This window comes from Anarhichas minor, unplaced genomic scaffold (assembly GCF_050575085.1).
Source record: "Anarhichas minor isolate MPS153535 unplaced genomic scaffold, ASM5057508v1 ptg000027l, whole genome shotgun sequence".
NCBI classification, from domain to species: Eukaryota; Metazoa; Chordata; class Actinopteri; order Perciformes; family Anarhichadidae; genus Anarhichas; species Anarhichas minor.
The window spans coordinates 15,385,315-15,396,585 of record NW_027466473.1 but is presented as its reverse complement, the minus strand read 5'-3'; the positions used below and the strand labels follow the sequence as shown (position 1 = coordinate 15,396,585).

Sequence of the window (11,271 nt, the reverse complement as noted above, 5' to 3'; positions counted from 1 at the left end):
CTTCTCCTCTTTGAAGATCACTTCACTTCCAGCCTTTGAGTGTTTTCTCGCCAGCTTTGATCGTCTGCCCCGCCCTGATTAGTTTCACCTGTGTCTCATTAGTCCTGCAGTCGCCTCACCTCCTCACCTGTTCTCACTTCCCCAGTCATTACATATACAGCCACGTTCCTTTAGTCTTTGCCAGGTTGTCTTAGTGCATCTGTGTAGTAGAGGGTTATGGTTGTTTTCTTAATGTTTAGTTTTGTTCGTGTTTAGTTTTGTTCAGTGTTCATAGTGTCAAGTTTTCCCAGTGAGTTCCTGTTTTTTACATCACCAACAGTGACATCAGAGGGATCCATATTTGTCTTTCTTTGCTGTGGAGCTGTCAATGAAACTACTTGTGGGGCTGCAGTGTCCATCAGTACAGGATCACTGTCTGTATTTGACTGGATGTGGCCAAGAGGTGATAAGGGAACATGCACAGTGAGGGGCTAAAAAACTGTGTAATCAAATATGTATGACTATTTTGGCAAGCGAGGGTGCACCTCATGATAAAGCATTGTGAATATTTCATTAGCATGTCAATACACATTTTTCAAAACCTTTGTCTGAAACCTTTCATGTGTGAATGATGTTGTTTTGCATTGGATTATAGTAACATTTGTACCAACACATACGATTCGTAATCCTTTTTTCTAATGTTTAAATGAAAACAGTTCAAAGCCTTGTTTTTTTTTTTCAAACATATCCTCTGCTGTGAATGATATCTGCTCAGAAGTCATAAGTGCAACGTCTGCAGATGTGGCCCAGCTGGCGCCTGTCTCCTGTGGATGGGATCTGTCCTCCCACCACTACAGTTCGCTAGTCGAGGGAAAATCCTGCAATGTATAAAAGTAGGCTAGAGGCTTTTGATTTTTATCTGGTCAGCATGATGATGAAACTGCCGGTCGTATTATCCCTCTCCCCGCCCTCTGTTGCCTCCAGTTTGTAGGTTACTGAAAGATTTCACCAACCAAAGATAAGAAGATTAGAGAGGAATTAATGGTATTCCTTTGTCATTATAGGAATAAATTGATATTTGGTTTTACGTAAATCAGTGGGTGGGGACAGCGGGGGAGTCGGAGCTACATGTAGTCCGCAGACGTCAGCAGAGGGATGGCACAGAGAATAGCAAACCCAACCAGGAGGATGCCTGTGCACTGGAGCTAAGCGCTGACTGATGCTTACCATGTTAGAGGAGATGAAGCAGCAGGATAATGCAGAAGTAGCTGGGTGTGTGCGTGGTGGTGCACAATGAGTGCTGCTGGGACATGGACGTGCCAGTAGAGGACGGGGACAGCTGTGGCAATCCCTGGGCGAGACACTGACGCAGTGGGAGGAACGTTTTGGTTCCTCTAGTCTTCCAAGCCCCAGTTTAACCATGAGAGTGGCCCTCCTGGCCTTTAGACTTATGTGCCTGGCCTGGTTGTGGCCCGTCAGCAGCCACTATCCAAGCAAGAGGAGACACAAGGAGCAGCACGGAGAGAACACCAAACAAAAGCATGGAGGGTGAGCCAATGTGGGATTTCTCGCATGACACTTTGTTGTAATTGTGGAGCTGCTTCTGCTGTTACTTTTAGACACCAGGCATCTACATTTTGTGGCTTCTCCATAATGCTACTTTACAAAAGTAAAAATCAGAAAAGGAACGGTAAGAGCAGGGGATTTAACATGTGAGGATGGAAGGTGATCTGTGCATTTCATAAGATTTTCTGTGGATTCTGTTACAATCAAATGATATTCAGAATTATTCAACATATCATTAAAGCACATAATGCCTGTATTTGGACAGGGTCAAATTTACATCAGAGTTAATTCTTTGATTCACATTAATCTCTGAGGATTTCAAGAAAGACAGTGAATACAAATAGGACTTTTAGAGCCAGACACAAAAGAGGCCCCACAATATCTCTGACCCAGTTACAACTATGTTGGATCAGTAAAATAACTTCCATTTTAGGGACCATTGGCCTTTGCTTGTAATCAGAGTGCTAGTAACCATCACTAACTCCTTCGACCAGATGTCAGTTCTGCTTCAATTTTGTCCGTGTTCGTAAGAGAAACATAGAGATGAAGAGAGTTTCTACGTTAAGCTGTTTGTTCTCTTTGGTTCTCAGGCGAGTGGATCTTAAGATGAAAAAGCAGGACAGCACCAAGTCTCTGCTAATTAAATCTGAGCAGCTGCTTCGGATTGAAGACCATGATTTTGCAATGCGCCCTGGATTTGGAGGTAAAGACACAAACCTAATCTATATAGAGTGTATCTATTTAATTCCACCTCTTCTGCTTTCTTTTGTTTGTATTTTTTTATTTTATTAAACATGTGCTTTCTGGGTAACTTAGTATGGTTGATGTAGGATACTGTGCTGTCGTTTGGTATTACGTGTTCAAAAAAAAAAACCTTAGTGACCTAGATTGATAAAATAATCTGAACTGCGTACTTTATTCTGTGGGGGTAAAAGAAAAGCCCGTTAGAGAATATTCAAAACACTAAAACTAGAATGTTTCATTTTGATCTGAGACTGTAGAATATATTTATACATATATAGCCTCAAAGCTATAAGTTGTTTGTTGTTTTTGCTATTAATTCGAGTAAAGGGTGTACAAACATTTTTCAATCAATGTTGTTCCCTTTTTTCCAATTTTATTTTAATTTATATTCAATGGTCCAGGTTCAGCAAATGGTTTAGAGGCTGTCTCGATCCTCTCAGTGGATGCTTTCTCAATTGTTTGATTCTGTCTTAGAGGTTACAACATTCTTGAAACATGTGAATGCAGCAGTCGCTCCAAATATCCGTCCTCTCTGAGGACAAACCTCCAAGGACTCCTACCTGCCATTCAGTGAATGTACGAGCAGTTGAACTATCACCATTTCTTTAAAACGGCAAATATGCATTGTTGTACAGAAAGATTACATAATCCATCTACAGGCATACATTGCGGGGGGGGGGGGGTATTGTCCTGTCGCCAATTGACTGTAACAGACTTCCTGTATGTCAACATGTTTTCTTTGCAAACCATAAGGTCTTACACAATCAGCCACGTGTGGGTGTTTTGGATTGAATGCTTTGTAAAAACCCTTTGTTGCTTGTGCACCAGTGTGTGTAGAATATAGTTTTATGAACTCTCTGAGCTCCTCTCGTTCTAGTTTCAGATGCACATCAGTAAATAAATCAGTCAATAATTTGCTTTGTTAAAACCTTTTAATCCACATGACAAACATCAGGTTTTGTTTTAAATAATAGGTAATGGAGTAGAGGAGTGGACCCCAGTAACAGAATCAAATTAGTTGGGATTGTTCCGCTGTACTGCCTTTCTCCTTGTAGTCCCTGAAGTTTACATTTACAATCCTGTAGCTTCTGACCTTTCACTGCAGTTGCTCTTTGTTCGTGGAGAGTGTCATGCCTATCAAGCACCTCGGTGAAAGGAACAGGCCTACCTGTCAGTTATAATCCCTCCCATTTCACTACTCTACTGTAATCGTAGGCGGATGGTTTTGAGTGCTTATACCTTCATTAGATAATGGCACTGAGAGAACGGGATGTTTAGTACGCATCATATGTTTACAGTATGCTGACGCCTTATGATTAAATAAGGACCTGATACACAACATACATATATGCAATATTACAATATGGTGGTATTTACTGTAACATAGCATTCTAACATTTTAGTTTCTTGAGCAAACATTCGGGTTAATTAATAAAAAGCCTCGGTTGTTTTCTAGCTCCCAGTGTTTGTGTGGCTCTGCTCCAGTGAACCAAAATGTCCACTGACAGGATAGTTGGTGTCGGTGATTGTTTGTCTTTATGCATGCTGGGATTGGCCTCAGACTGAAAATAGGCAGTTAAAGAACTGGTATTTGTAATCTATGTAACACAAGGGACATTTGTATCCATGCAGGGCTTTTAGAGTCAGGCGCTCTCCACACACTGCAAGGCCCAGGGCATGATGGGAAAAGTCTGGCTTTCACCTGATCTAAGAGCTGATTGGCTAATAATTTTGACCACAAACACCACGTCTGTGTAATTGTAATAATTATTGCTATTAGGCCATGTTCAGGTTAATAAAGATTATTAATAAAGCACTTTCTAAAACAAGCAATAACAAAGTGTTCTACAAGGCAGGTAAAAATACAATGCATAGATATTTTTTAATTTTTCATGTCATCATCATTTTGCATTTCCACGGTGGTGTCAAATTTGATGTAGTTGCAGATTTTGAAAGCAGTTTGATTCGCTATCTTCTCAAAACAATATTTGTAGATTCTCTGAAATAGTCAAATATTAAAAAATTCTCTTTGGTAACTTAAAGCTCATCCAGAAAATGAAAAGCTGATTACAAGTTTGAGATATCTATAAACCCTTCAAGTATTTTGATGTATAGTATCATATCTGTGCTTCCTGAGTGAGCAGCGGCAAAATTGTAGAGATGACGATGAGGATTACTGCTTCACCAAAGGTGTTATCTGAACTGTCAGCTGTGTGTAACTGATGAAGTGATGTTGAAGCTATTCAGATTGTATTAGAAAATTATATGATAGCAACTCCAAGCTGAGTCAGGCTTAAGAACCAGCATGATATCAGGGTCATCACTTTCATCCAACCTTTAGTCTGTACCATGTAGTTTACATCGTATAGCTCAGCAGTGAGATTTGCACATAAATAATCTCCGGCAGATGTGCAGATGGACGGTTCATCATGGATGTGATCCTACTGTTGCTGATACATGACAACCTTTGATCTTTTCCAGGGTCGGCTATTCCTGTCGGCATCGACGTCCAGGTGGAGAGCATTGACAGCATATCAGAAGTAAACATGGTATGTGCCTCTGGGATTTCTGCAGTTAGTCTAGCCAGTATACAGTGTCCCCTTTTTCTCTGCTGGGCTTGAGTTGTTGTCGTGTTTTTGTTTTCAGGACTTCACCATGACTTTGTACCTGAGGCATTACTGGCAGGACGATCGTCTGGCCTTCCCCTCCAGCAGCAACAAGAGTCGTACCTTTGATGCACGTCTCGTGAAAAAGATTTGGGTTCCTGACGTGTTCTTTGTCCACTCGAAGCGTTCTTTTATCCACGACACGACCATGGAGAACATCATGCTGAGGGTTTTTCCTGACGGCAATATCCTCTACAGTGTCAGGTAAAGAGAAGTTTCCTTGATGTTATTTATGAAGAGACTACCATCAAAGTGGAGAACGATTAAAGCGAGGCTGACTTTTGCTGAGTAGCGCCTACTGTGGTAAATGGTAATTGCAGGTTTATGGCACATTGAATTTTTTGAATGAATGAAGTTTTTCTTTTGTCAGTTGTTTGAAAGGCATCATTATGTTTATCTGTGACATGTTAAAATGTTGTGCAACAGGAGGAAAAGTAGAGAAGAGCAGGAAATCAAGAAAATGTATTCATTCATTTTAGTTAGTTAGTTCGCTAAAATCAACCACAAGCTACTGGTCATACCAGACCAAGAACAGCTGAAACAGCAATTCCCTTGTTTATAGAACCTTTAACAGTTATGTTTTTGAGTTGAGTTTTAAAATTGGTGCTTCAAACACGCGTTTTTGATCAGTCCACTAATCAACACGTTTGATAGCTTGCAGCAATAGACGCCGCGTGTTTCAGTTTAACGAGTGACCATGTTACGTGGTGACTGTTCAAAACAGAACATGTAGGTGTCCTCGTAAAAGCCTTTGATCAATATTAAATACATACTCATCAGTGTTTATCATCGACTCCTACCTTTTTTGTAAGTCACTACGAGCAACCACGGACGCATTCGTCTAAAAGTCACCAGTTAATTTGATCACTCGTTAAACGATCGTAATCCTGTCGAGAATTCTGTAGAACTTGAGTCATCTGTTGGAATATCGATTCTGACAACCGAACATGCAACAACCAGACATTTTGATGCTGTTAACAGTTTTAATTCCATGTGTAAAGCTTGCTTGTCTGGATGGCTGGGGCCACTTCGCTTTAAGTTACATTTACAATTAATTTCTTCTTTAAAAAAGGTACATATCTTTTACTTTACCTGCGTATATAAATCTACTGAAATGAGTCATGATTCAAACATTACTAAAATGTTTTGAAAAGGATGTCAACCAAGATAAAACAATCCACTGGATTATTAATGCAAGGTTTAGCGAGCAGAGCCTGAAAGGAATATTAGAAGCGATCAGACTACATTCATCGTATCCATTTCAGCAACAGATGTCGACAATATGGCGTCATCCCTCACAGTTTGCTGTAGCCACAGAGCCTGAGCGCCAGAGTCACAGTTAGTGCATGCACCACCATCTTAACATCTTAAAATCAGTCCAGTGGCTTTGTTTTGTACCCTTTTTGACGTCTTACTGGCTGGTTAACTAAGATGTAAGCAGCTTGATTCAAATATGTTTTATGAACACAGTTGCTGCTGATGCTGAATTGCTTGATTTATGTGGGTGTTTCTTTAACTGTAAGCTGTGTTTTAGGATCACTGTGACGGCACTTTGCTCAATGGACTTCAGTAGTTTCCCTCTGGACACACAGAATTGCTCTCTGGAGCTCGAGAGCTGTGAGTACCAAACTGCAGTTGGGACATTTCTTTCTGATGTTTGTTTATTTTGCTGCAAAACAAATTGCGTAATGTGCTTATGAGACATGTTTTGCTGGAAAACATGTTACACAACCTTTTGATGCACTTATTTGTGATTTAAAGGCACCGGCTAGCGAAACTGCTGAGCTCACTGAATTCCATATTAAGCATATGCATGCTGGTCAAAAACAATATTGGATAGCTTTGATCGTTATCCTATAGGGACAGAAACACACACCGGACAGCTCTAAGTGCATTACCATACTTCAACAACACACAGTAGCCATCGCCATCTTCTTTTTGCAAAGACTGCATAAATCATAATCCTCTATCAGGTCAATCTCTGACCATTATAAACATCTGCTTTTCTGATGCAGGATTTGCTTGGGATTCCGTTTTTCATTCTGCTCTGAACTTGAATTTGGTCATAACTTCCGATAGTGGGGATTACTTTCTCTGGGGGAAATGTTTTGTGTTTCTGGCCTGCTTCTTTCTCTTTATCTCTCTCCCTGTCTGCCTTAACTTATTACATGGATAAAGCATGGATCCTGATCTCAGAGGAGAGTCGGGAGGCCTATTTCTGTGCGCTCTCTCCTCTCCTCTGAGGAGATCATCCATGAATCTTCTAAGAGAGGCAACATGTGAAGGTGTCCCTCTCTCCTCTCTTGAAGATGCTTACAATGAGAACGACCTAATGCTCTACTGGAAGAACGGGAACGATTCATTGAGGACTGACGAGATCGTGCTCTCTCAGTTTTTTGTTGAAGACTTCCAGCCTTCCTTCGGGCTTGCCTTCTACAGCAGTACTGGTATGTGAGGTTAGAGCCGTTAGGGCCCCTCTGTGTTGTACCCGGTTTGGGAACGACCAGAGAGCTCCTTATTTAAACCTAATATAGTCAATGTCACGAAACCCTGTCTGCGTTTCTAAAAAGGGAGAATTTAAGATGTTTAGACCTGTATACAGTATAATATTTTATTCACCTTCACACCTGCTGGTAGATCCGGCAAACAGTGAGAACAATAATGACTATAGCCTCAAATTAATGTGTGCAACAATAAATACATATAAATTTACCTCCCTTTTCAGAGCTCTTCCACCGCAATGAATCAACTCCGATCGACTCAACAAAGTATCAGTATCAGTAACACAGTAACATCCTGAACTGTCCCTTTTTAAAAGGAACAGTCTAAGCGCTTTCTGGCTTATTCGCCTCACTCTCACACTGTGGGTGTTTCTCAAAGTCAAGGATGCTTCCTTGGTGGGTGTTTTAGAAGCGCGGAGCATACACACATGCATCCTTGAAAACCCTCTGAACAAAGGTCTCAGACCTTAGTGGAGTTTTGAAGGATCTTTGACATTGGAACAGTCCTCCAGGTTGGATTCAATGACGTAGCAACTTTGAAATTCAACCGTTGAAGGATCCTTCATTGACTTTGAGAAACGCCCTGTATATAAGTATGCACGTCTCAATATAAAACTCACGCCAGCAGGTGGTTAGCCTAGCTTAGCATAACGAGTGGAAGTAAGGGGCTAGCCTGCCTCAGTCCGAAGGTAACGCTCACAAAACTTACAAAGCTCACTAATGAACACGTTATTTTGTTGGTTTGTTGCCTTCAGACAAAGCCATTCTAGCTGTTTCCCTCTGTTTCAAGGTAAATTATTTAAAGAACCTATCAAGTTCTGTTTTAAAGGTTACATGGCAAAAAAAACTTCATCATACGTACAAAGCATGTGCCTTTTTATTTACAGTATTCAAATATATTTTCATATTTCTTCTGTGGTATGCTTTATTATTTAAGCATTTAGGAGTTGTATGACTGACTGCTAAGCCCACTTTTTAAAGCCATGCCTTCCTCTACTGTCACATTTTCGGTGTGAAATAATCTTGTGGGGACCTATCTGCGCTAAGATGTTGTTTTATAACTTCATCTCCAGACAGATCGGCCCAAGAAGATAATCACTTTCTCATCCGAGTTCGAGGTTCTCCCTGTTCGTCCGTCTACTTTCTGACAACTTACACAATACTGCGCAGGGTTTTTTTTGCAAGATTTTATTGAGTGACAGTCTTGTTTTTCACCTCTACTTTTTGTGCATTTATCTCTGTTTCAGGTTGGTACAATCGGCTCAACATTAACTTCCTTCTCAGGAGGCATATCTTCTTCTTCATGCTTCAGACGTACTTTCCCACCATGCTGATGGTGATGCTGTCCTGGGTGTCTTTCTGGATAGACAGGAGGGCCGTACCTGCCCGTGTCTCTCTGGGTACTGAGACCAATGTGACCGTGTTGTCTTTAACACATGTTGACAGCTTTATTAAAAAGATACTATGTAACTGGTAATTTTATTCAAAATCTGTGCAAAAGCATCACTTAGCCTAGTTTTTCAGTTTTATTTAGAGGATTACTCTGACATTTTGTGAAAGCTTATTTGCTTTCCTACAGACAGTTAGAATAGACAATATCGACACCACTTTCATAATTCTCAGCAAGAAAGGAAATTCCCAAAATGTTGAACTCTTCCTTTAAATGTTTTGGTGGTTATTAAAGTATTAGAAAACTGCTGATACACCACATATAATATTAATATGGACATGTTTTACCATCCAACTTGGGTATTTTATTATGCCTATTGCATTTAGTATTGAAGTTGAATTAATCCAAACAATGGATGTTATTTGTGAGGTAACATTTTAATACTCATGATGTGTTGTGTATCCAGGCATCACCACGGTTCTGACCATGTCCACCATCATCACTGGTGTCTCAGCCTCTATGCCACAGGTGTCTTACGTCAAAGCTGTAGACATCTACCTGTGGGCAAGCTTCTTGTTTGTCTTCCTGTCTGTCATCGAGTACGCTGCTGTCAACTATTTCACTACAGTGGAGGAGATGAAGCGGCTCAGAAGGGCAAAGGTCATTCTCATTTAGTTTTTTGTTTCTTAAATCAGAAAATCATTTCCTACCATCTGGACAGGCTAACTCTCCTCTTCTGCCTCTGTCGCTGCAGATCCCCAACTCCTTCGATGCCACCCAGGCTATGGCGTTCGACGGCTGTTTCCACGACAATGACATCGACCTGACTTCTTTCACAGAGGTCCCCAGCACCCCGCACACAGAGAGGAACACCCAGACTCGAAACTCTACTGTCTCCGGACCCACAGAAGGCACCAGGCTACGCCACAAGAACCCTGTGCTGCAACACTTCAGCTTCATTATGAGCAACAGCTACATGATCGACTCCTACTCCAGAGTCATATTCCCTCTGGCTTACCTGCTCTTCAACATAATTTACTGGAGTTTATATACATAGAACATAACCTATGCAGCAGTATAAACAGTATTCCTTTTTGACTATTTTCACCACTTGGCTGTACAGTGTAACACCAACAGGCTGCAATAAGCTGATTTACAAGAATCTGCTCGGCTACGGGATATGACCTCAAGTTTGCACAGTGTCTGCCGATGGACAGAGATATCTTTTACTCAAGGAGTGTTCAAGTTGTAACTTGGAGAAACTCATTGAATGGTTGTTATTTTTGCGGATGTTTGTGTGTTATTGACATGCCTGTTTTATAAGAGAAAAAGTTTTATTCTAACAAATATATTTTATTTCTTGTTTAGACACAAAACATCAAATTGTATAATTACCTTACAATGTCTTGAAAAATAAATGGATTGTGTCATGCTAAACACTTTCTGACAAAGTTTACTTTACATCAAATTATTTTACTTTATATTTGCTGTGGGTAGCGCACATTTATTAACATCAATGTGATGTAAATGTGTCAGAGTTAGCCACAAGGCTAATTTGTATCTATGGTCCGCTGCTGCAGCCCAGATTGATCCAAAACAGTAAAGGTGCAACCGTAAAACCGAAACAATGAGCTGAAAGATCAATCAGTCATGTGATCCATTAAGGACTCGTCGTCCATGTTGGCTTAAAAGTGAAGGATTTCAAGTCTATTATTGCCCTTGGAAACAGCAGTTGAAGAAAGATTAAATACCTAAAGCATCAGCCCTCCATCTGCTCATGATGATCATGTAATATGATCAAACGCTCCAGAAGAGCTTCTAAATGGATCTGAGGTAAGATTGTTTTCTCAACTAATTATTGCGGAGCGGTCACATGCAAGCCCATATGACAGTCCTAAGCATAGAGCACACGAGACTAAGCATACACCAAGGCGCCCATTCCCAATCTACACACACAGACTTTAAGGCGCGTTCCATAAAGTCCTCTATTAGTATCTGTATCACTTTAAGGGTACTGGTATTGTTACTGGCATTGTATTATTATTTTTTGAAAGATACCCAGCCCTAATGGTGTGGTTCGTGACCTCTTTTGGTGAAGCTGTTGTAAATGCTGCAGTATGTGACCGAAACATCCTGCACAATGATCAGCAGCAGAAATGGAAAAGATAAAGCTATTAAACCCTTTTTGAATTTCACATACATTTTAATTATGAAACCAAAGGCTGTTGATCTTTAGAAAAACGGTTTGGGTCTGCTCTGCTCTCACTGTTTCCCAACCCTCTAACAGATATGAAAACCTGGCTTGTGGTTATCTTTGTCCTCCAGCCTCCCCCTGGTGTACAGATAGAGAACTACACCTATCCTATTTTTCTGTTTCTTACTTTATTCAATTAACTGAGAATTAAAGCTGGTACAGCATGAAACC

At 40.6% G+C, this 11,271-nt stretch overlaps 1 protein-coding gene across 1 annotated transcript; it reads left to right on the top strand.

Annotated features, from left to right (window-relative positions):
* The first annotated feature begins 1,399 nt into the window (after positions 1–1,399).
* On the top strand, positions 1,400–9,903 carry LOC142960350 (gamma-aminobutyric acid receptor subunit rho-3-like). Its single transcript, XM_076102159.1, has 9 exons — positions 1,400–1,527; positions 2,136–2,248; positions 4,771–4,838; positions 4,936–5,159; positions 6,490–6,572; positions 7,265–7,402; positions 8,704–8,856; positions 9,313–9,506; positions 9,601–9,903. The coding sequence occupies exons 1-9, from the start codon at positions 1,400–1,402 to the stop codon at positions 9,901–9,903; spliced, it is 1,404 nt and encodes a 467-aa protein (XP_075958274.1).
* Positions 9,904–11,271: the final 1,368 nt, after the last annotated feature.

Bases quoted from the DNA above. Each gene is read 5' to 3' on its own strand.
- LOC142960350 (XM_076102159.1), top strand. From the start codon at position 1,400: ATGAGAGTGGCCCTCCTGGCCTTTAGACTTATGTGCCTGGCCTGGTTG. The intron at 6,573-7,264 runs GTGAGTACCAAA...CCTCTCTTGAAG, and splicing joins CTCTCTGGAGCTCGAGAGCT to ATGCTTACAATGAGAACGAC. The intron at 9,507-9,600 runs GTCATTCTCATT...CTGTCGCTGCAG, and splicing joins AGCGGCTCAGAAGGGCAAAG to ATCCCCAACTCCTTCGATGC.